This window comes from Podarcis bocagei (assembly GCF_964188305.1).
Source record: "Podarcis bocagei genome assembly, chromosome: 13".
NCBI classification, from domain to species: Eukaryota; Metazoa; Chordata; class Lepidosauria; order Squamata; family Lacertidae; genus Podarcis; species Podarcis bocagei.
The window spans coordinates 13958337-13981722 of NC_138138.1; the positions used below are offsets into that span (position 1 = coordinate 13958337).

At 60.5% G+C, this 23386-nt stretch overlaps 1 protein-coding gene across 1 annotated transcript in view; it reads right to left on the reverse strand.

Annotated features, from left to right (window-relative positions):
* Positions 1-23386, reverse strand: part of LOC308570620 (uncharacterized protein) — a gene marked incomplete at its 5' end in the record, with an annotated part of 45882 nt that overhangs the window by 17452 nt on the left and 5044 nt on the right. The window contains one exon of the mRNA XM_081165536.1: positions 635-1806. Within this exon, the coding sequence (XP_081021662.1) occupies positions 635-1806 (1172 nt within the window). The remainder of the gene's footprint in view (positions 1-634; positions 1807-23386) is intronic.

Consider the following 23386-nt stretch of genomic DNA (forward strand, 5'->3'; position numbering starts at 1 on the left):
AATGAAAATGGACTGCCATGGGAAGGGGAACTGAGGTAACCAGTGTTTTTTTTTTTCCTTTAAAAAATGTTTAGGGGTACTCTCATTTTGACTCAAGGAAATCACGATTTTATAGTTCAAATTGGGGAAAAATAAATACAGTAAATGGACAAAAGTACAAAGATTCATAAAATGTTTAGGGGTATGAGTACCCCTGTGTATCCCCAGAAAAAAAAAGCACTGGAAGTAACTGGTTAGAAAGCTGGTCTTCATCGCATTCTTGTGCCACAAGGCATCTTCCTGAGCCAAGACGTACCTGTAGGAAGTATCAACACTTCACTGGAAACCTCGCAGAAGCTTCCCAGAGAAAAGGAAGGCTTCTCTGAAGAACCAGGAGAACCACAAATCTGATAATGACTAAAACTCAGGGAACTCGGAAACTCCAGAAACCACCAGGTTAAAGTCAAAGGTTCCCCGTGCAGATGAAATGGAAGGGCTACAGAACTCTGAAACCTGAATCTGGGGTTAGGCCTTACATGAAAAAAATGCCTCAAGGATAAGGAAGCAGCTAAATTTCATATTTGCTTCCAGTTTCCCACACAGCTATAAAGAAGCCATTGAAAACAGATTCAGCAAAATAAAACCAAATAATCACCTGTAATGGTCTGTCTAGTAGTGGTGGTGGATGAAGTTGTAACTGGTGGCGTGGTGGAGCTGGCAGTGGTAAGCGATGTGGTGGTGGTTGTGGGCGTGGTGGTAGTCGTGGCCGGCGAGGTGGTGGTGGTGGTAGTGGGCGTGCTGGTAGTTGTGACCTGTGAGGTGGTGGTTGTGGTGGTAGTTGTGGCTGGCGAGGCGGTGGTGGTGGTTGTGGGAGAGGTTGTAGTTGTGGCTGGAGAGGTGGTGGTGGTGGTTGTGGGTGTGGTGGTAGTTGTGGGCGGCGATGTTGTTGTTGTGGGAGTGGTGGTAGTCGCGGCTAGCGAGGTGGTGGTAGTGGGAGTGGTGGTAGTTGTGGCCGGCGAGGCAGTGGTGGTGGTTGTGGAAATGGTGGTAGTCGTGACCGATGAGGTGGTGGTTGTGGGAGTGGTGGTAGTTGTGGACTGCGAGGCGGTGGTGCTGGTTGTGGGTGTGGTGGTAGATGTGGCTGGTGAGGCGGTGGAGGTGGGTGTGGGTGTGGTGGTAGTAGTGGCAGGTGAGGTGGTTGTTGTGGGGGTGGTTGTAGTCGTGGCTGGCACGGTGGTGGTTGTGGGTGTGGTGGTAGTCGTGGCCGGTGAGGTGGTGGTTGTGAGAGTGGTGGTAGTCGTGGCCGGGGAGGCGGTGGTGGTTGTGGGTGTGGTGGTAGTTGTGGGCGGCGATGTTGTTGTTGTGGGAGTGGTGGTAGTCGTGGCCGGCGAGGTGGTGGTTGTGGGAGTGTTGGTAATTGTGGACTGCGAGGCGGTGGTGCTGGTTGTGGGTGTGGTGGTAGATGTGGCTGGTGAGGCGGTGGAGGTGGGTGTGGTGGTAGTAGTGGCAGGCGAGGAGGTTGTTGTGGGAGTGGTTGTAGTCGTGGCTGGCACGGCGGTGGTTGTGGGTGTGGTGGTAGTCGTGGCCAGTGAGGTGGTGGTTGTGAGAGTGGTGGTCGTTGTGGCCGGGGAGGTGGTGGTGGTTGTGGGAGTGGTGGTAGTTGTGGCTGGCGAGGTGGTGGTGATGCTTGAGGGTGTGGTGGTAGTTGTGGCCAGCGAGGTGGTTGTTGTGGGAGTGGCGGTAGTCGTGACAGGCGTGTCAGTGGTGGTGGTGGTTGTGGGAGTGGCGGTAGTCGTGACAGGAGAGTCAGTGCTGGTCGTTGTGGGACTGACGGTAGTCGTGACAGGCGAGTCAGTGCTGGTGGTTGTGGGAGTGGTGGTAGTCGTGACAGGTGAGTCGGTGCTGGTGGTTGTGGGAGTGGCAGTAGTCGTGACAGGCGAGTTGGGGCTGGTGGTTGTGGGAGTGGCGGTAGTCGTGACAGGCGAGTCAGTGCTGGTGGTTGTGGGAGTGGCGGTAGTAGTGACTGGAGAGTCAGTGGTGCCGGTTGTGGGAGTGGCAGTAGTCGTGACAGGCGAGTCAGTGCTGGTGGTTGTGGGAGTGGCGGTAGTCGTGACAGGCGAGTCAGTGCTGGTGGTTGTGGGAGTGGCGGTAGTAGTGACAGGCGAGTCAGTGCTGGTGGTTGTGGGAGTGGCGGTAGTCGTGATAGGCGAGTCAGTGCTGGTTGTTGTGGGAGTGGCGGTAGTCGTGACAGGCGAGTCAGTGCTGGTGGTTGTGGGAGTGGCGGTAGTCGTGATAGGCGAGTCAGTGCTGGTTGTGGGAGTGGCGGTAGTCGTGACAGGCGAGTCAGTGCTGGTGGTTGTGGGAGTGGCGGTAGTCGTGACAGGCGAGTCAGTGCTGGTTGTGGGAGTGGCGGTAGTCGTGACAGGCAAGTCAGTGCTGGTGGTTGTGGGAGTGGCGGTAGTCGTGACAGGCGAGTCAGTGCTGGTGGTTGTGGGAGCGGCTGTAGTCGTGACAGGCGAGTCAGTGCTGGTGGTTGTGGGAGTGGCGGTAGTCGTGACAGGCGAGTCAGTGCTGGTGGTTGTGGGAGTGGCGGTAGTCGTGACAGGCGAGTCAGTGCTGGTGGTTGTGGGAGTGGCGGTAGTCGTGACAGGCGAGTCCGTGCTGGTGGTTGTGGGAGTGGCGGTAGTCGTGACAGGCGAGTCAGTGCTGGTGGTTGTGGGAGTGGCGGTAGTCGTGACTGGCGAGTCAGTGGTGGTCGTTGTGGGGCTGACGGTAGTCGTGACAGGCGAGTCAGTGCTGGTGGTTGTGGGCGTGGCGGTAGTCGTGACAGGAGAGTCAGTGCTGGTCGTTGTGGGAGTGGCAGTAGTCGTAACAGGCGAGTCAGTGGTGGTGGTTGTGGGAGTGGCGGTAGTCGTGACAGGCGAGTCAGTGCTGGTGGTTGTGGGAGTGGCGGTAGTAGTGACTGGAGAGTCAGTGGTGCCGGTTGTGGGAGTGGCAGTAGTCGTGACAGGCGAGTCAGTGCTGGTGGTTGTGGGAGTGGCGGTAGTCGTGACAGGCGAGTCAGTGCTGGTGGTTGTGGGAGTGGCGGTAGTAGTGACAGGCGAGTCAGTGCTGGTGGTTGTGGGAGTGGCGGTAGTCGTGATAGGCGAGTCAGTGCTGGTTGTGGGAGTGGCGGTAGTCGTGACAGGCGAGTCAGTGCTGGTGGTTGTGGGAGTGGCGGTAGTCGTGACAGGCGAGTCAGTGCTGGTTGTGGGAGTGGCGGTAGTCGTGACAGGCAAGTCAGTGCTGGTGGTTGTGGGAGTGGCGGTAGTCGTGACAGGCGAGTCAGTGCTGGTGGTTGTGGGAGCGGCTGTAGTCGTGACAGGCGAGTCATTGCTGGTGGTTGTGGGAGTGGCGGTAGTCGTGACAGGCGAGTCAGTGCTGGTGGTTGTGGGAGTGGCGGTAGTCGTGACAGGCGAGCCAGTGCTGGTGGTTGTGGGAGTGGCGGTAGTCGTGACAGGCGAGTCCGTGCTGGTGGTTGTGGGCGTGGCGGTAGTCGTGACAGGCGAGTCAGTGCTGGTGGTTGTGGGAGTGGCGGTAGTCGTGACTGGCGAGTCAGTGGTGGTCGTTGTGGGGCTGACGGTAGTCGTGACAGGCGAGTCAGTGCTGGTGGTTGTGGGCGTGGCGGTAGTCGTGAAAGGGAAGTCAGTGCTGGTGGTTGTGGGAGTGGCGGTAGTCGTGACTGGCGAGTCAGTGCTGGTCGTTGTGGGACTGACGGTAGTCGTGACAGGCGAGTCAGTGCTGGTGGTTGTGGGAGTGGCGGTAGTTGTGACAGGCGAGTCAGTGTTGGTGGTGGGAGTGGCGGTAGTCGTGACAGGCGAGTCAGTGCTGGTGGTTGTGGGAGTGGCGGTAGTCGTGACAGGCGTGTCAGTGGTGGTTGTGGTTGTGGGAGTGGCGGTAGTCGTGACAGGCGAGTCAGTGGTGGTGGTTGTGGGAATGGCGGTAGTCGTGACAGGCGTGTCAGTGGTGGTGGTGGTTGTGGGAGTGGCGGTAGTCGTGACAGGCGAGTCAGTGCTGGTGGTTGTGGGAGTGGCGGTAGTCGTGACAGGAGAGTCAGTGATGGTGGTTGTGGGAGTGGCGGTAGTCGTGACAGGCGAGTCAGTGCTGGTGGTTGTGGGAGTGGCGGTAGTCGTGACAGGTGAGTCAGTGCTGGTGGTTGTGGGAGTGGCAGTAGTCGTGACAGGCGAGTTGGGGCTGGTGGTTGTGGGAGTGGCGGTAGTCGTGACAGGAGAGTCAGTGCTGGTGGTGGGAGTGGCGGTTGTCGTGACAGGTGAGTCAGTGCTGGTGGTTGTGGGAGTGGCAGTAGTCGTGACAGGCGAGTCAGTGATGGTGGTTGTGGGAGTGGCGGTAGTTGTGACAGGCGAGTCAGTGCTGGTGGTTGTGGGAGTGGCGGTAGTCGTGACCAGCGAGTCAGTGATGGTGGTTGTGGGAGTGGCGGTAGTTGTGACAGGCGAGTCAGTGCTGGTGGTTGTGGGAGTGGCGGTAGTCGTGACAGGCGAGTCAGTGATGGTGGTTGTGGGAGTGGCGGTAGTTGTGACAGGCGAGTCAGTGCTGGTGGTTGTGGGAGTGGCGGTAGTCGTGACAGGCGAGTCAGTGCTGGTGGTTGTGGGAGTGGCGGTAGTCGTGACAGGCGAGTCAGTGCTGGTGGTTGTGGGAGCGGCGGTAGTCGTGACAGGCGAGTCGGTGCTGGTGGTTGTGGGAGTGGCGGTAGTCGTGACAGGCGAGTCAGTGTTGGTGGTGGGAGTGGCGGTAGTCGTGACAGGCGAGTAAGTGCTGGTGGTAGTGGGGGTGGCGGTAGTCGTGACAGGCGAGCCAGTGCTGGTCGTTGTGGGAGTGGTGGTAGTCGTGACAGGCGTGTCAGTGGTGGTGGTGGTTGTGGGAGTGGCGGTAGTCGTGACAGGCGAGTCAGTGCTGGTGGTTGTGGGAGTGGCGGTAGTCGTGACAGGCGAGTCAGTGCTGGTGGTTGTGGGAGTGGCGGTAGTCGTGACAGGCGAGTCAGTGCTGGTGGTTGTGGGAGTGGCGGTAGTCGTGACAGGCGAGTCAGTGCTGGTGGTTGTGGGAGTGGCGGTAGTCGTGACAGGCGAGTCAGTGCTGGTGGTTGTGGGAGTGGCGGTAGTTGTGACAGGCGAGTCAGTGGTAGTGGTGGTGGGAGTTGCTGTAGTCGTGACAGGCGAGTCAGTGCTGGTGGTTGTGGGAGTGGCTGTAGTCGTGACAGGCGAGTCAGTACTGGTGGTTGTGGGAGTGGCAGTAGTCGTGAGAGGCGAGTCAGTGCTGGTGGTTGTGGGAGTGGCGGTAGTTGTGACAGGCGAGTCAGTGCTGGTGGTGGGAGTGGCGGTAGTCGTGACAGGCGAGTCATTGCTGGTGGTTGTGGGAGTGGCGGTAGTTGTGACAGGCGAGTCAGTGCTGGTGGTTGTGGGAGTGGCGGTAGTCGTGACAGGCGAGTCAGTGATGGTGGTTGTGGGAGTGGCGGTAGTTGTGACAGGCGAGTCAGTGCTGGTGGTTGTGGGAGTGGCGGTAGTCGTGACAGGCGAGTCAGTGCTGGTGGTTGTGGGAGCGGCGGTAGTCGTGACAGGCGAGTCGGTGCTGGTGGTTGTGGGAGTGGCGGTAGTCGTGACAGGCGAGTCAGTGTTGGTGGTGGGAGTGGCGGTAGTCGTGACAGGCGAGTCAGTGCTGGTGGTAGTGGGGGTGGCGGTAGTCGTGACAGGCGAGCCAGTGCTGGTCGTTGTGGGAGTGGTGGTAGTCGTGACAGGCGTGTCAGTGGTGGTGGTGGTTGTGGGAGTGGCGGTAGTCGTGACAGGCGAGTCAGTGCTGGTGGTTGTGGGAGTGGCGGTAGTCGTGACAGGCGAGTCAGTGCTGGTGGTTGTGGGAGTGGCGGTAGTCGTGACAGGCGAGTCAGTGCTGGTGGTTGTGGGAGTGGCGGTAGTCGTGACAGGCGAGTCAGTGCTGGTGGTTGTGGGAGTGGCGGTAGTCGTGACAGGCGAGTCAGTGCTGGTGGTTGTGGGAGTGGCGGTAGTTGTGACAGGCGAGTCAGTGGTAGTGGTGGTGGGAGTTGCTGTAGTCGTGACAGGCGAGTCAGTGCTGGTGGTTGTGGGAGTGGCTGTAGTCGTGACAGGCGAGTCAGTACTGGTGGTTGTGGGAGTGGCAGTAGTCGTGAGAGGCGAGTCAGTGCTGGTGGTTGTGGGAGTGGCGGTAGTTGTGACAGGCGAGTCAGTGCTGGTGGTGGGAGTGGCGGTAGTCGTGACAGGCGAGTCATTGCTGGTGGTTGTGGGAGTGGTGGTAGTTGTGACAGGCGAGTCAGTGGTGCTGGTTGTGGGAGTGGCAGTAGTCGTGACAGGCGAGTCAGTGGTGGTGGTGGGAGTTACGGTAGTCGTGACTGGAGAGTCAGTGCTGGTGGTTGTGGGAGTGGCGGTAGTCGTGACAGGCGAGTCAGTGCTGGTGGTTGTGGGAGTGGCGGTAATCGTGACAGGCGAGTCAGTGCTGGTGGTTGTGGGAGTGGCGGTAGTCGTGATAGGCGAGTCAGTGCTGGTTGTGGGAGTGGCGGTAGTCGTGACAGGCAAGTCAGTGCTGGTGGTTGTGGGAGTGGCGGTAGTCGTGACAGGCGAGTCAGTGCTGGTGGTTGTGGGAGTGGCTGTAGTCGTGACAGGCGAGTCAGTGCTGGTGGTTGTGGGAGGGGCGGTAGTCGTGACAGGCGAGTCAGTGCTGGTGGTTGTGGGAGTGGCGGTAGTCGTGACAGGCGAGTCAGTGCTGGTGGTTGTGGGAGTGGCGGTAGTTGTGACAGGCGAGTCCGTGCTGGTGGTTGTGGGAGTGGCGGTAGTCGTGACAGGCGAGTCAGTGCTGGTGGTTGTGGGAGTGGCGGTAGTCGTGACTGGCGAATCAGTGGTGGTCGTTGTGGGGCTGACGGTAGTCGTGACAGGCGAGTCAGTGCTGGTGGTTGTGGGCGTGGCGGTAGTCGTGAAAGGGGAGTCAGTGCTGGTGGTTGTGGGAGTGGCGGTAGTCGTGACTGGCGAGTCAGTGCTGGTCGTTGTGGGACTGACGGTAGTCGTGACAGGCGAGTCAGTGCTGGTGGTTGTGGGAGTGGCGGTAGTCGTGACAGGCGAGTCAGTGTTGGTGGTGGGAGTGGCGGTAGTCGTGACAGGCGAGTCAGTGCTGGTGGTTGTGGGAGTGGCGGTAGTCGTGACAGGCGTGTCAGTGGTGGTGGTGGTGGGAGTTGCTGTAGTCGTGACAGGCGAGTCAGTGCTGGTGGTTGTGGGAGTGGCAGTAGTCGTGAGAGGCGAGTCAGTGCTGGTGGTTGTGGGAGTGGCGGTAGTTGTGACAGGCGAGTCAGTGGTAGTGGTGGTGGGAGTGGCGGTAGTTGTGACAGGCGAGTCAGTGGTAGTGGTGGTGGGAGTTGCTGTAGTCGTGACAGGCGAGTCAGTGCTGGTGGTTGTGGGAGTGGCTGTAGTCGTGACAGGCGAGTCAGTACTGGTGGTTGTGGGAGTGGCAGTAGTCGTGAGAGGCGAGTCAGTGCTGGTGGTTGTGGGTGTGGCGGTAGTCGTGACAGGCGAGTCAGTGATGGTGGTGGGAGTGGCGGTAGTCGTGACAGGCGAGTCATTGCTGGTGGTTGTGGGAGTGGTGGTAGTCGTGACAGGCGAGTCAGTGGTGCTGGTTGTGGGAGTGGCAGTAGTCGTGACAGGCGAGTCAGTGGTGGTGGTGGGAGTTACGGTAGTCGTGACTGGAGAGTCAGTGCTGGTGGTTGTGGGAGTGGCGGGAGTCGTGACAGGCGAGTCAGTGCTGGTGGTTGTGGGAGTGGCGGTAATCGTGACAGGCGAGTCAGTGGTGGTGGTGGTGGGAGTGGCGGTTGTCGTGACAGGCGAGTCAGTGCTGGTGGTTGTGTGAGTGGCGGTAGTCGTGAGAGGCGAGTCAGTGGTGGTGGTGGTGGGAGTGGCGGTAGTCGTGACAGGCGAGTCATTGCTGGTGGTTGTGGGAGTGGCGGTAGTCGTGACAGGCGAGTCAGTGGTGCTGGTTGTGGGAGTGGCAGTAGTCGTGACAGGCGAGTCAGTGGTGGTGGTGGGAGTTACAGTAGTCGTGACTGGCGAGTCAGTGCTGGTGGTTGTGGGAGTGGCGGTAGTCGTGACAGGCGAGTCAGTGCTGGTGGTTGTGGGAGTGGCGGTAGCCGTGACAGGCGAGTCAGTGGTGGTGGTGGGAGTTACGGTAGTCGTGACTGGCGAGTCAGTGCTGGTGGTTGTGGGAGTGGCGGTAGTCGTGACAGGCGAGTCAGTGCTGGTTGTGGGAGTGGCGGTAGTCGTGACAGGCGAGTCAGTGATGGTGGTTGTGGGAGTGGTGGTAGTTGTGACAGGCGAGTCAGTGCTGGTGGTTGTGGGAGTGGCAGTAGTCGTGACAGGCGAGTCAGTGGTGGTGGTTGCGGGAGTGGCAGTAGTCGTGACAGGCGAGTCAGTGCTGGTGGTTGTGGGAGTGGCGGTAGTCGTGACAGGCGAGTCAGTGCTGGTGGTAGTGGGGGTGGCGGTAGTCGTGACAGGCGAGCCAGTGCTGGTCGTTGTGGGAGTGGTGGTAGTCGTGACAGGCGTGTCAGTGGTGGTGGTGGTTGTGGGAGTGGCGGTAGTCGTGACAGGCGAGTCAGTGCTGGTGGTTGTGGGAGTGGCGGTAGTCGTGACAGGCGAGTCAGTGCTGGTGGTTGTGGGAGTGGCGGTAGTCGTGACAGGCGAGTCAGTGCTGGTGGTTGTGGGAGTGGCGGTAGTCGTGACAGGCGAGTCAGTGCTGGTGGTTGTGGGAGTGGCGGTAGTCGTGACAGGCGAGTCAGTGCTGGTGGTTGTGGGAGTGGCGGTAGTTGTGACAGGCGAGTCAGTGGTAGTGGTGGTGGGAGTTGCTGTAGTCGTGACAGGCGAGTCAGTGCTGGTGGTTGTGGGAGTGGCTGTAGTCGTGACAGGCGAGTCAGTACTGGTGGTTGTGGGAGTGGCAGTAGTCGTGAGAGGCGAGTCAGTGCTGGTGGTTGTGGGAGTGGCGGTAGTTGTGACAGGCGAGTCAGTGCTGGTGGTGGGAGTGGCGGTAGTCGTGACAGGCGAGTCATTGCTGGTGGTTGTGGGAGTGGTGGTAGTTGTGACAGGCGAGTCAGTGGTGCTGGTTGTGGGAGTGGCAGTAGTCGTGACAGGCGAGTCAGTGGTGGTGGTGGGAGTTACGGTAGTCGTGACTGGAGAGTCAGTGCTGGTGGTTGTGGGAGTGGCGGTAGTCGTGACAGGCGAGTCAGTGCTGGTGGTTGTGGGAGTGGCGGTAATCGTGACAGGCGAGTCAGTGCTGGTGGTTGTGGGAGTGGCGGTAGTCGTGATAGGCGAGTCAGTGCTGGTTGTGGGAGTGGCGGTAGTCGTGACAGGCAAGTCAGTGCTGGTGGTTGTGGGAGTGGCGGTAGTCGTGACAGGCGAGTCAGTGCTGGTGGTTGTGGGAGTGGCTGTAGTCGTGACAGGCGAGTCAGTGCTGGTGGTTGTGGGAGGGGCGGTAGTCGTGACAGGCGAGTCAGTGCTGGTGGTTGTGGGAGTGGCGGTAGTCGTGACAGGCGAGTCAGTGCTGGTGGTTGTGGGAGTGGCGGTAGTTGTGACAGGCGAGTCCGTGCTGGTGGTTGTGGGAGTGGCGGTAGTCGTGACAGGCGAGTCAGTGCTGGTGGTTGTGGGAGTGGCGGTAGTCGTGACTGGCGAATCAGTGGTGGTCGTTGTGGGGCTGACGGTAGTCGTGACAGGCGAGTCAGTGCTGGTGGTTGTGGGCGTGGCGGTAGTCGTGAAAGGGGAGTCAGTGCTGGTGGTTGTGGGAGTGGCGGTAGTCGTGACTGGCGAGTCAGTGCTGGTCGTTGTGGGACTGACGGTAGTCGTGACAGGCGAGTCAGTGCTGGTGGTTGTGGGAGTGGCGGTAGTCGTGACAGGCGAGTCAGTGTTGGTGGTGGGAGTGGCGGTAGTCGTGACAGGCGAGTCAGTGCTGGTGGTTGTGGGAGTGGCGGTAGTCGTGACAGGCGTGTCAGTGGTGGTGGTGGTGGGAGTTGCTGTAGTCGTGACAGGCGAGTCAGTGCTGGTGGTTGTGGGAGTGGCAGTAGTCGTGAGAGGCGAGTCAGTGCTGGTGGTTGTGGGAGTGGCGGTAGTTGTGACAGGCGAGTCAGTGCTGGTGGTGGGAGTGGCGGTAGTCGTGAGAGGCGAGTCAGTGCTGGTGGTTGTGGGAGTGGCGGTAGTTGTGACAGGCGAGTCAGTGGTAGTGGTGGTGGGAGTGGCGGTAGTTGTGACAGGCGAGTCAGTGGTAGTGGTGGTGGGAGTTGCTGTAGTCGTGACAGGCGAGTCAGTGCTGGTGGTTGTGGGAGTGGCTGTAGTCGTGACAGGCGAGTCAGTACTGGTGGTTGTGGGAGTGGCAGTAGTCGTGAGAGGCGAGTCAGTGCTGCTGGTTGTGGGAGTGGCGGTAGTCGTGACAGGCGAGTCAGTGATGGTGGTGGGAGTGGCGGTAGTCGTGACAGGCGAGTCATTGCTGGTGGTTGTGGGAGTGGTGGTAGTCGTGACAGGCGAGTCAGTGGTGCTGGTTGTGGGAGTGGCAGTAGTCGTGACAGGCGAGTCAGTGGTGGTGGTGGGAGTTACGGTAGTCGTGACTGGAGAGTCAGTGCTGGTGGTTGTGGGAGTGGCGGGAGTCGTGACAGGCGAGTCAGTGCTGGTGGTTGTGGGAGTGGCGGTAATCGTGACAGGCGAGTCAGTGGTGGTGGTGGTGGGAGTGGCGGTTGTCGTGACAGGCGAGTCAGTGCTGGTGGTTGTGTGAGTGGCGGTAGTCGTGAGAGGCGAGTCAGTGGTGGTGGTGGTGGGAGTGGCGGTAGTCGTGACAGGCGAGTCATTGCTGGTGGTTGTGGGAGTGGCGGTAGTCGTGACAGGCGAGTCAGTGGTGCTGGTTGTGGGAGTGGCAGTAGTCGTGACAGGCGAGTCAGTGGTGGTGGTGGGAGTTACAGTAGTCGTGACTGGCGAGTCAGTGCTGGTGGTTGTGGGAGTGGCGGTAGTCGTGACAGGCGAGTCAGTGCTGGTGGTTGTGGGAGTGGCGGTAGCCGTGACAGGCGAGTCAGTGGTGGTGGTGGGAGTTACGGTAGTCGTGACTGGCGAGTCAGTGCTGGTGGTTGTGGGAGTGGCGGTAGTCGTGACAGGCGAGTCAGTGCTGGTTGTGGGAGTGGCGGTAGTCGTGACAGGCGAGTCAGTGATGGTGGTTGTGGGAGTGGTGGTAGTTGTGACAGGCGAGTCAGTGCTGGTGGTTGTGGGAGTGGCAGTAGTCGTGACAGGCGAGTCAGTGGTGGTGGTTGCGGGAGTGGCAGTAGTCGTGACAGGCGAGTCAGTGCTGGTGGTTGTGGGAGTGGCGGTAGTCGTGACTGGAGAGTCAGTGGTGCCGGTTGTGGGAGTGGCGGTAGTCGTGACAGGCGAGTCAGTGCTGGTGGTTGTGGGAGTGGTGGTAGTCGTGACAGGCGAGTCAGTGCTGGTGGTTGTGGGAGTGGCGGTAGTCGTGACAGGTGAGTCAGTGCTGGTGGTTGTGGGAGTGGCGGTAGTCGTGATAGGCGAGTCAGTGCTGGTTGTGGGAGTGGCGGTAGTCGTGACAGGCAAGTCAGTGCTGGTGGTTGTGGGAGTGGCGGTAGTCGTGACAGGCGAGTCAGTGCTGGTGGTTGTGGGAGTGGCTGTAGTCGTGACAGGCGAGTCAGTGCTGGTGGTTGTGGGAGGGGCGGTAGTCGTGACAGGCGAGTCCGTGCTGGTGGTTGTGGGAGTGGCGGTAGTCGTGACAGGTGAGTCAGTGCTGGTGGTTGTGGGAGTGGCGGTAGTCGTGACTGGCGAGTCAGTGGTGGTCATTGTGGGGCTGACGGTAGTCGTGACAGGCGAGTCAGTGCTGGTGGTTGTGGGCGTGGCGGTAGTCGTGAAAGGGGAGTCAGTGCTGGTGGTTGTGGGAGTGGCGGTAGTCGTGACTGGCGAGTCAGTGCTGGTCGTTGTGGGACTGACGGTAGTCGTGACAGGCGAGTCAGTGCTGGTGGTTGTGGGAGTGGCGGTAGTCGTGACAGGCGAGTCAGTGTTGGTGGTGGGAGTGGCGGTAGTCGTGACAGGCGAGTCAGTGCTGGTGGTTGTGGGAGTGGCGGTAGTCGTGACAGGCGTGTCAGTGGTGGTTGTGGTTGTGGGAGTGGCGGTAGTCGTGACAGGCGAGTCAGTGGTGGTCGCTGTGGGAATGGCGGTAGTCGTGACAGGCGTGTCAGTGGTGGTGGTGGTTGTGGGAGTGGCGGTAGTCGTGACTGGCGAGTCAGTGCTGGTGGTTGTGGGAGTGGCGGTAGTCGTGACAGGAGAGTCAGTGATGGTGGTTGTGGGAGTGGCGGTAGTCGTGACAGGCGAGTCAGTGCTGGTGGTTGTGGGAGTGGCGGTAGTCGTGACAGGCGAGTCAGTGCTGGTGGTTGTGGGAGTGGCGGTAGTCGTGACAGGCGAGTCAGTGCTGGTGGTTGTGGGAGTGGCGGTAGTCGTGATAGGCGAGTCAGTGCTGGTTGTGGGAGTGGCGGTAGTCGTGACAGGCAAGCCAGTGCTGGTGGTTGTGGGAGTGGCGGTAGTCGTGACAGGCGAGTCAGTGCTGGTGGTTGTGGGAGTGGCTGTAGTCGTGACAGGCGAGTCAGTGCTGGTGGTTGTGGGAGGGGCGGTAGTCGTGACAGGCGAGTCAGTGCTGGTGGTTGTGGGAGTGGCGGTAGTCGTGACAGGCGAGTCAGTGCTGGTGGTTGTGGGAGTGGCGGTAGTTGTGACAGGCGAGTCCGTGCTGGTGGTTGTGGGAGTGGCGGTAGTCGTGACAGGCGAGTCAGTGCTGGTGGTTGTGGGAGTGGCGGTAGTCGTGACTGGCGAATCAGTGGTGGTCGTTGTGGGGCTGACGGTAGTCGTGACAGGCGAGTCAGTGCTGGTGGTTGTGGGCGTGGCGGTAGTCGTGAAAGGGGAGTCAGTGCTGGTGGTTGTGGGAGTGGCGGTAGTCGTGACTGGCGAGTCAGTGCTGGTCGTTGTGGGACTGACGGTAGTCGTGACAGGCGAGTCAGTGCTGGTGGTTGTGGGAGTGGCGGTAGTCGTGACAGGCGAGTCAGTGTTGGTGGTGGGAGTGGCGGTAGTCGTGACAGGCGAGTCAGTGCTGGTGGTTGTGGGAGTGGCGGTAGTCGTGACAGGCGTGTCAGTGGTGGTGGTGGTGGGAGTTGCTGTAGTCGTGACAGGCGAGTCAGTGCTGGTGGTTGTGGGAGTGGCAGTAGTCGTGAGAGGCGAGTCAGTGCTGGTGGTTGTGGGAGTGGCGGTAGTTGTGACAGGCGAGTCAGTGCTGGTGGTGGGAGTGGCGGTAGTCGTGACAGGCGAGTCAGTGCTGGTGGTTGTGGGAGTGGCGGTAGTTGTGACAGGCGAGTCAGTGGTAGTGGTGGTGGGAGTGGCGGTAGTTGTGACAGGCGAGTCAGTGGTAGTGGTGGTGGGAGTTGCTGTAGTCGTGACAGGCGAGTCAGTGCTGGTGGTTGTGGGCGTGGCGGTAGTCGTGAAAGGGGAGTCAGTGCTGGTGGTTGTGGGAGTGGCGGTAGTCGTGACTGGCGAGTCAGTGCTGGTCGTTGTGGGACTGACGGTAGTCGTGACAGGCGAGTCAGTGCTGGTGGTTGTGGGAGTGGCGGTAGTCGTGACAGGCGAGTCAGTGTTGGTGGTGGGAGTGGCGGTAGTCGTGACAGGCGAGTCAGTGCTGGTGGTTGTGGGAGTGGCGGTAGTCGTGACAGGCGTGTCAGTGGTGGTGGTGGTGGGAGTTGCTGTAGTCGTGACAGGCGAGTCAGTGCTGGTGGTTGTGGGAGTGGCAGTAGTCGTGAGAGGCGAGTCAGTGCTGGTGGTTGTGGGAGTGGCGGTAGTTGTGACAGGCGAGTCAGTGCTGGTGGTGGGAGTGGCGGTAGTCGTGACAGGCGAGTCAGTGCTGGTGGTTGTGGGAGTGGCGGTAGTTGTGACAGGCGAGTCAGTGGTAGTGGTGGTGGGAGTGGCGGTAGTTGTGACAGGCGAGTCAGTGGTAGTGGTGGTGGGAGTTGCTGTAGTCGTGACAGGCGAGTCAGTGCTGGTGGTTGTGGGAGTGGCTGTAGTCGTGACAGGCGAGTCAGTACTGGTGGTTGTGGGAGTGGCAGTAGTCGTGAGAGGCGAGTCAGTGCTGGTGGTTGTGGGAGTGGCGGTAGTTGTGACAGGCGAGTCAGTGCTGGTGGTGGGAGTGGCGGTAGTCGTGACAGGCGAGTCATTGCTGGTGGTTGTGGGAGTGGTGGTAGTCGTGACAGGCGAGTCAGTGGTGCTGGTTGTGGGAGTGGCAGTAGTCGTGACAGGCGAGTCAGTGGTGGTGGTGGGAGTTACGGTAGTCGTGACTGGAGAGTCAGTGCTGGTGGTTGTGGGAGTGGCGGGAGTCGTGACAGGCGAGTCAGTGCTGGTGGTTGTGGGAGTGGCGGTAATCGTGACAGGCGAGTCAGTGGTGGTGGTGGTGGGAGTGGCGGTTGTCGTGACAGGCGAGTCAGTGCTGGTGGTTGTGTGAGTGGCGGTAGTCGTGAGAGGCGAGTCAGTGGTGGTGGTGGTGGGAGTAGCGGTAGTCGTGACAGGCGAGTCATTGCTGGTGGTTGTGGGAGTGGCGGTAGTCGTGACAGGCGAGTCAGTGGTGCTGGTTGTGGGAGTGGCAGTAGTCGTGACAGGCGAGTCAGTGGTGGTGGTGGGAGTTACAGTAGTCGTGACTGGCGAGTCAGTGCTGGTGGTTGTGGGAGTGGCGGTAGTCGTGACAGGCGAGTCAGTGCTGGTGGTTGTGGGAGTGGCGGTAGCCGTGACAGGCGAGTCAGTGGTGGTGGTGGGAGTTACGGTAGTCGTGACTGGCGAGTCAGTGCTGGTGGTTGTGGGAGTGGCGGTAGTCGTGACAGGCGAGTCAGTGCTGGTTGTGGGAGTGGCGGTAGTCGTGACAGGCGAGTCAGTGATGGTGGTTGTGGGAGTGGTGGTAGTTGTGACAGGCGAGTCAGTGCTGGTGGTTGTGGGAGTGGCAGTAGTCGTGACAGGCGAGTCAGTGGTGGTGGTTGCGGGAGTGGCAGTAGTCGTGACAGGCGAGTCAGTGCTGGTGGTTGTGGGAGTGGCGGTAGTCGTGACTGGAGAGTCAGTGGTGCCGGTTGTGGGAGTGGCGGTAGTCGTGACAGGCGAGTCAGTGCTGGTGGTTGTGGGAGTGGTGGTAGTCGTGACAGGCGAGTCAGTGCTGGTGGTTGTGGGAGTGGCGGTAGTCGTGACAGGTGAGTCAGTGCTGGTGGTTGTGGGAGTGGCGGTAGTCGTGATAGGCGAGTCAGTGCTGGTTGTGGGAGTGGCGGTAGTCGTGACAGGCAAGTCAGTGCTGGTGGTTGTGGGAGTGGCGGTAGTCGTGACAGGCGAGTCAGTGCTGGTGGTTGTGGGAGTGGCTGTAGTCGTGACAGGCGAGTCAGTGCTGGTGGTTGTGGGAGGGGCGGTAGTCGTGACAGGCGAGTCCGTGCTGGTGGTTGTGGGAGTGGCGGTAGTCGTGACAGGCGAGTCAGTGCTGGTGGTTGTGGGAGTGGCGGTAGTCGTGACTGGCGAGTCAGTGGTGGTCATTGTGGGGCTGACGGTAGTCGTGACAGGCGAGTCAGTGCTGGTGGTTGTGGGCGTGGCGGTAGTCGTGAAAGGGGAGTCAGTGCTGGTGGTTGTGGGAGTGGCGGTAGTCGTGACTGGCGAGTCAGTGCTGGTCGTTGTGGGACTGACGGTAGTCGTGACAGGCGAGTCAGTGCTGGTGGTTGTGGGAGTGGCGGTAGTCGTGACAGGCGAGTCAGTGTTGGTGGTGGGAGTGGCGGTAGTCGTGACAGGCGAGTCAGTGCTGGTGGTTGTGGGAGTGGCGGTAGTCGTGACAGGCGTGTCAGTGGTGGTTGTGGTTGTGGGAGTGGCGGTAGTCGTGACAGGCGAGTCAGTGGTGGTCGCTGTGGGAATGGCGGTAGTCGTGACAGGCGTGTCAGTGGTGGTGGTGGTTGTGGGAGTGGCGGTAGTCGTGACAGGCGAGTCAGTGCTGGTGGTTGTGGGAGTGGCGGTAGTCGTGACAGGAGAGTCAGTGATGGTGGTTGTGGGAGTGGCGGTAGTCGTGATAGGCGAGTCAGTGCTGGTGGTTGTGGGAGTGGCGGTAGTCGTGACAGGCGAGTCAGTACTGGTGGTTGTGGGAGTGGTGGTAGTCGTGACAGGTGAGTCAGTGCTGGTGGTTGTGGGAATGGCAGTAGTCGTGACAGGCGAGTTGGGGCTGGTGGTTGTGGGAGTGGCGGTAGTCGTGACAGGAGAGTCAGTGCTGGTGGTGGGAGTGGCGGTTGTCGTGACAGGTGAGTCAGTGCTGGTGGTTGTGGGAGTGGCAGTAGTCGTGACAGGCGAGTTGGGGCTGGTGGTTGTGGGAGTGGCGGTAGTCGTGACAGGCGAGTCAGTGATGGTGGTTGTGGGAGTGGCGGTAGTCGTGACAGGTGAGTCAGTGATGGTGGTTGTGGGAGTGGCAGTAGTTGTGACAGGCGAGTCAGTGCTGGTGGTTGTGGGAGTGGCGGTAGTCGTGACAGGCGAGTCAGTGATGGTGGTTGTGGGAGTGGCGGTAGTTGTGACAGGCGAGTCAGTGCTGGTGGTTGTGGGAGTGGCGGTAGTCGTGACAGGCGAGTCCGTGCTGGTGGTTGTGGGAGTGGCGGTAGTCGTGACAGGCGAGTCAGTGCTGGTGGTTGTGGGAGTGGCGGTAGTCGTGACTGGCGAATCAGTGGTGGTCGTTGTGGGGCTGACGGTAGTCGTGACAGGCGAGTCAGTGCTGGTGGTTGTGGGCGTGGCGGTAGTCGTGAAAGGGGAGTCAGTGCTGGTGGTTGTGGGAGTGGCGGTAGTCGTGACTGGCGAGTCAGTGCTGGTCGTTGTGGGACTGACGGTAGTCGTGACAGGCGAGTCAGTGCTGGTGGTTGTGGGAGTGGCGGTAGTCGTGACAGGCGAGTCAGTGTTGGTGGTGGGAGTGGCGGTAGTCGTGACAGGCGAGTCAGTGCTGGTGGTTGTGGGAGTGGCGGTAGTCGTGACAGGCGTGTCAGTGGTGGTGGTGGTGGGAGTTGCTGTAGTCGTGACAGGCGAGTCAGTGCTGGTGGTTGTGGGAGTGGCAGTAGTCGTGAGAGGCGAGTCAGTGCTGGTGGTTGTGGGAGTGGCGGTAGTTGTGACAGGCGAGTCAGTGCTGGTGGTGGGAGTGGCGGTAGTCGTGACAGGCGAGTCAGTGCTGGTGGTTGTGGGAGTGGCGGTAGTTGTGACAGGCGAGTCAGTGGTAGTGGTGGTGGGAGTGGCGGTAGTTGTGACAGGCGAGTCAGTGGTAGTGGTGGTGGGAGTTGCTGTAGTCGTGACAGGCGAGTCAGTGCTGGTGGTTGTGGGCGTGGCGGTAGTCGTGAAAGGGGAGTCAGTGCTGGTGGTTGTGGGAGTGGCGGTAGTCGTGACTGGCGAGTCAGTGCTGGTCGTTGTGGGACTGACGGTAGTCGTGACAGGCGAGTCAGTGCTGGTGGTTGTGGGAGTGGCGGTAGTCGTGACAGGCGAGTCAGTGTTGGTGGTGGGAGTGGCGGTAGTCGTGACAGGCGAGTCAGTGCTGGTGGTTGTGGGAGTGGCGGTAGTCGTGACAGGCGTGTCAGTGGTGGTGGTGGTGGGAGTTGCTGTAGTCGTGACAGGCGAGTCAGTGCTGGTGGTTGTGGGAGTGGCAGTAGTCGTGAGAGGCGAGTCAGTGCTGGTGGTTGTGGGAGTGGCGGTAGTTGTGACAGGCGAGTCAGTGCTGGTGGTGGGAGTGGCGGTAGTCGTGACAGGCGAGTCAGTGCTGGTGGTTGTGGGAGTGGTGGTAGTCGTGACAGGCGAGTCAGTGGTGCTGGTTGTGGGAGTGGCAGTAGTCGTGACAGGCGAGTCAGTGGTGGTGGTGGGAGTTACGGTAGTCGTGACTGGAGAGTCAGTGCTGGTGGTTGTGGGAGTGGCGGGAGTCGTGACAGGCGAGTCAGTGCTGGTGGTTGTGGGAGTGGCGGTAATCGTGACAGGCGAGTCAGTGGTGGTGGTGGTGGGAGTGGCGGTTGTCGTGACAGGCGAGTCAGTGCTGGTGGTTGTGTGAGTGGCGGTAGTCGTGAGAGGCGAGTCAGTGGTGGTGGTGGTGGGAGTAGCGGTAGTCGTGACAGGCGAGTCATTGCTGGTGGTTGTGGGAGTGGCGGTAGTCGTGACAGGCGAGTCAGTGGTGCTGGTTGTGGGAGTGGCAGTAGTCGTGACAGGCGAGTCAGTGGTGGTGGTGGGAGTTACAGTAGTCGTGACTGGCGAGTCAGTGCTGGTGGTTGTGGGAGTGGCGGTAGTCGTGACAGGCGAGTCAGTGCTGGTGGTTGTGGGAGTGGCGGTAGCCGTGACAGGCGAGTCAGTGGTGGTGGTGGGAGTTACGGTAGTCGTGACTGGCGAGTCAGTGCTGGTGGTTGTGGGAGTGGCGGTAGTCGTGACAGGCGAGTCAGTGCTGGTTGTGGGAGTGGCGGTAGTCGTGACAGGCGAGTCAGTGATGGTGGTTGTGGGAGTGGTGGTAGTTGTGACAGGCGAGTCAGTGCTGGTGGTTGTGGGAGTGGCAGTAGTCGTGACAGGCGAGTCAGTGGTGGTGGTTGCGGGAGTGGCAGTAGTCGTGACAGGCGAGTCAGTGCTGGTGGTTGTGGGAGTGGCGGTAGTCGTGACTGGAGAGTCAGTGGTGCCGGTTGTGGGAGTGGCGGTAGTCGTGACAGGCGAGTCAGTGCTGGTGGTTGTGGGAGTGGTGGTAGTCGTGACAGGCGAGTCAGTGCTGGTGGTTGTGGGAGTGGCGGTAGTCGTGACAGGTGAGTCAGTGCTGGTGGTTGTGGGAGTGGCGGTAGTCGTGATAGGCGAGTCAGTGCTGGTTGTGGGAGTGGCGGTAGTCGTGACAGGCAAGTCAGTGCTGGTGGTTGTGGGAGTGGCGGTAGTCGTGACAGGCGAGTCAGTGCTGGTGGTTGTGGGAGTGGCTGTAGTCGTGACAGGCGAGTCAGTGCTGGTGGTTGTGGGAGGGGCGGTAGTCGTGACAGGCGAGTCCGTGCTGGTGGTTGTGGGAGTGGCGGTAGTCGTGACAGGCGAGTCAGTGCTGGTGGTTGTGGGAGTGGCGGTAGTCGTGACTGGCGAGTCAGTGGTGGTCATTGTGGGGCTGACGGTAGTCGTGACAGGCGAGTCAGTGCTGGTGGTTGTGGGCGTGGCGGTAGTCGTGAAAGGGGAGTCAGTGCTGGTGGTTGTGGGAGTGGCGGTAGTCGTGACTGGCGAGTCAGTGCTGGTCGTTGTGGGACTGACGGTAGTCGTGACAGGCGAGTCAGTGCTGGTGGTTGTGGGAGTGGCGGTAGTCGTGACAGGCGAGTCAGTGTTGGTGGTGGGAGTGGCGGTAGTCGTGACAGGCGAGTCAGTGCTGGTGGTTGTGGGAGTGGCGGTAGTCGTGACAGGCGTGTCAGTGGTGGTTGTGGTTGTGGGAGTGGCGGTAGTCGTGACAGGCGAGTCAGTGGTGGTCGCTGTGGGAATGGCGGTAGTCGTGACAGGCGTGTCAGTGGTGGTGGTGGTTGTGGGAGTGGCGGTAGTCGTGACAGGCGAGTCAGTGCTGGTGGTTGTGGGAGTGGCGGTAGTCGTGACAGGAGAGTCAGTGATGGTGGTTGTGGGAGTGGCGGTAGTCGTGATAGGCGAGTCAGTGCTGGTGGTTGTGGGAGTGGCGGTAGTCGTGACAGGCGAGTCAGTACTGGTGGTTGTGGGAGTGGTGGTAGTCGTGACAGGTGAGTCAGTGCTGGTGGTTGTGGGAATGGCAGTAGTCGTGACAGGCGAGTTGGGGCTGGTGGTTGTGGGAGTGGCGGTAGTCGTGACAGGAGAGTCAGTGCTGGTGGTGGGAGTGGCGGTTGTCGTGACAGGTGAGTCAGTGCTGGTGGTTGTGGGAGTGGCAGTAGTCGTGACAGGCGAGTTGGGGCTGGTGGTTGTGGGAGTGGCGGTAGTCGTGACAGGCGAGTCAGTGATGGTGGTTGTGGGAGTGGCGGTAGTCGTGACAGGTGAGTCAGTGATGGTGGTTGTGGGAGTGGCAGTAGTTGTGACAGGCGAGTCAGTGCTGGTGGTTGTGGGAGTGGCGGTAGTCGTGACAGGCGAGTCAGTGATGGTGGTTGTGGGAGTGGCGGTAGTTGTGACAGGCGAGTCAGTGCTGGTGGTTGTGGGAGTGGCGGTAGTCGTGACAGGCGAGTCAGTGCTGGTGGTTGTGGGAGTGGCGGTAGTCGTGACAGGCGAGTCAGGGCTGGTGGTTGTGGGAGTGGCGGTAGTCGTGATAGGCGAGTCAGTGCTGGTGGTTGTGGGAGTGGCGGTAGTCGTGACAGGCGAGTCAGTGCTGGTCGTTGTGGGAGTGGCGGTAGTCGTGACAGGCGTGTCAGTGGTGGTGGTGGTTGTGGGAGTGGCGGGAGTCGTGAGAGGCGAGTCAGTGGTGGTGGTTGTGGGAATGGCGGTAGTCGTGACAGGCGAGTCAGTTGTAGTGGTGGTGGGAGTTGCTGTAGTCGTGACAGGCGAGTCAGTGCTGGTGGTTGTGGGAGTGGCAGTAGTCGTGAGAGGCGAGTCAGTGCTGGTGGTTGTGGGAGTGGCGGTAGTCGTGATAGGCGAGTCAGTGCTGGTGGTGGGAGTGGCGGTAGTCGTGACAGGCGAGTCATTGCTGGTGGTTGTGGGAGTGGTGGTAGTCGTGACAGGCGAGTCAGTGCTGCTGGTTGTGGGAGTGGCTGTAGTCGTGACAGGCGAGTCAGTGCTGGTGGTTGTGGGAGGGGCGGTAGTCGTGACAGGCGAGTCCGTGCTGGTGGTTGTGGGAGTGGTGGTAGTCGTGACAGGCGAGTCAGTGCTGGTGGTTGTGGGAGTGGCGGTAGTCGTGACTGGCGAGTCAGTGGTGGTCATTGTGGGGCTGACGGTAGTCGTGACAGGCGAGTCAGTGCTGGTGGTTGTGGGCGTGGCGGTAGTCGTGAAAGGGGAGTCTGTGCTGGTGGTTGTGGGAGTGGCGGTAGTCGTGACTGGCGAGTCAGTGCTGGTCGTTGTGGGACTGACGGTAGTCGTGACAGGCGAGTCAGTGCTGGTGGTTGTGGGAGTGGCGGTAGTCGTGAAAGGCGAGTCAGTGTTGGTGGTGGGAGTGGCGGTAGTCGTGACAGGCGAGTCAGTGCTGGTGGTTGTGGGAGTGGCGGTAGTCGTGACAGGCATGTCAGTGGTGGTTGTGGTTGTGGGAGTGGCGGTAGTCGTGACAGGCGAGTCAGTGGTGGTCGCTGTGGGAATGGCGGTAGTCGTGACAGGCGTTTCAGTGGTGGTGGTGGTTGTGGGAGTGGCGGTAGTCGTGACAGGCGAGTCAGTGCTGGTGGTTGTGGGAGTGGCGGTAGTCGTGACAGGAGAGTCAGTGATGGTGGTTGTGGGAGTGGCGGTAGTCGTGATAGGCGAGTCAGTGCTGGTGGTTGTGGGAGTGGCGGTAGTCGTGACAGGCGAGTCAGTACTGGTGGTTGTGGGAGTGGTGGTAGTCGTGACAGGTGAGTCAGTGCTGGTGGTTGTGGGAGTGGCAGTTGTCGTGACAGGCGAGTTGGGGCTGGTGGTTGTGGGAGTGGCGGTAGTCGTGACAGGAGAGTCAGTGCTGGTGGTGGGAGTGGCGGTTGTCGTGACAGGTGAGTCAGTGCTGGTGGTTGTGGGAGTGGCAGTAGTCGTGACAGGCGAGTTGGGGCTGGTGGTTGTGGGAGTGGCGGTAGTCGTGACAGGCGAGTCAGTGATGGTGGTTGTGGGAGTGGCGGTAGTCGTGACAGGTGAGTCAGTGATGGTGGTTGTGGGAGTGGCGGTAGTTGTGACAGGCGAGTCAGTGCTGGTGGTTGTGGGAGTGGCGGTAGTCGTGACAGGCGAGTCAATGATGGTGGTTGTGGGAGTGGCGGTAGTTGTGACAGGCGAGTCAGTGCTGGTGGTTGTGGGAGTGGCGGTAGTCGTGACAGGCGAGTCAGTGCTGGTGGTTGTGGGAGTGGCGGTAGTCGTGACAGGCGAGTCAGGGCTGGTGGTTGTGGGAGTGGCGGTAGTCGTGATAGGCGAGTCAGTGCTGGTGGTTGTGGGAGTGGCGGTAGTCGTGACAGGCGAGTCAGTGCTGGTCGTTGTGGGAGTGGCGGTAGTCGTGACAGGCGTGTCAGTGGTGGTGGTGGTTGTGGGAGTGGCGGGAGTCGTGAGAGGCGAGTCAGTGGTGGTGGTTGTGGGAATGGCGGTAGTCGTGACAGGCGAGTCAGTGGTAGTGGTGGTGGGAGTTGCTGTAGTCGTGACAGGCGAGTCAGTGCTGGTGGTTGTGGGAGTGGCAGTAGTCGTGAGAGGCGAGTCAGTGCTGGTGGTTGTGGGAGTGGCGGTAGTTGTGACAGGCGAGTCAGTGCTGGTGGTGGGAGTGGCGGTAGTCGTGACAGGCGAGTCATTGCTGGTGGTTGTGGGAGTGGTGGTAGTCGTGACAGGCGAGTCAGTGGTGCTGGTTGTGGGAGTGGCAGTAGTCGTGACAGGCGAGTCAGTGGTGGTGGTGGGAGTTACGGTGGTCGTGACTGGAGAGTCAGTGCTGGTGGTTGTGGGAGTGGCGGTAGTCGTGACAGGCAAGTCAGTGCTGGTGGTTGTGGGAGTGGCGGTAGTCGTGACAGGTGAGTCAGTGGTGCTGGTTGTGGGAGTGGCAGTAGTCGTGACAGGCGAGTCAGTGGTGGTGGTGGTGGGAGTGGCGGTAGTCGTGACAGGCGAGTCAGTGCTGGTGGTTGTGGGAGCGGCGGTAGTCGTGACAGGCGCGTCGGTGCTGGTGGTTGTGGGAGTGGCGGTAGTCGTGACAGGCGAGTCAGTGTTGGTGGTGGGAGTGGCGGTAGTCGTGACAGGCGAGTCAGTGCTGGTGGTAGTGGGAGTGGCGGTAGTCGTGACAGGCGAGCCAGTGCTGGTCGTTGTGGGAGTGGTGGTAGTCGTGACAGGCGTGTCAGTGGTGGTGGTGGTTGTGGGAGTGGCGGTAGTCGTGACAGGCGAGTCAGTGGTGGTGGTTGTGGGAATGGCGGTAGTCGTGACAGGCGTGTCAGTGGTGGTGGTGGTTGTGGGAGTGGCGGTAGTCGTGACAGGCGAGTCAGTGCTAGTGGTTGTGGGAGTGGCGGTAGTCGTGACAGGCGAGTCAGTGCTGGTGGTTGTGGGAGTGGCGGTAGTCGTGATAGGCGAGTCAGTGCTGGTGGTTGTGGGAGTGGCGGTAGTCGTGAGAGGCGAGTCAGTGCTGGTGGTTGTGGGAGTGGCGGTAGTTGTGACAGGCGAGTCAGTGGTAGTGGTGGTGGGAGTGGCGGTAGTTGTGACAGGCGAGTCAGTGGTAGTGGTGGTGGGAGTTGCTGTAGTCGTGACAG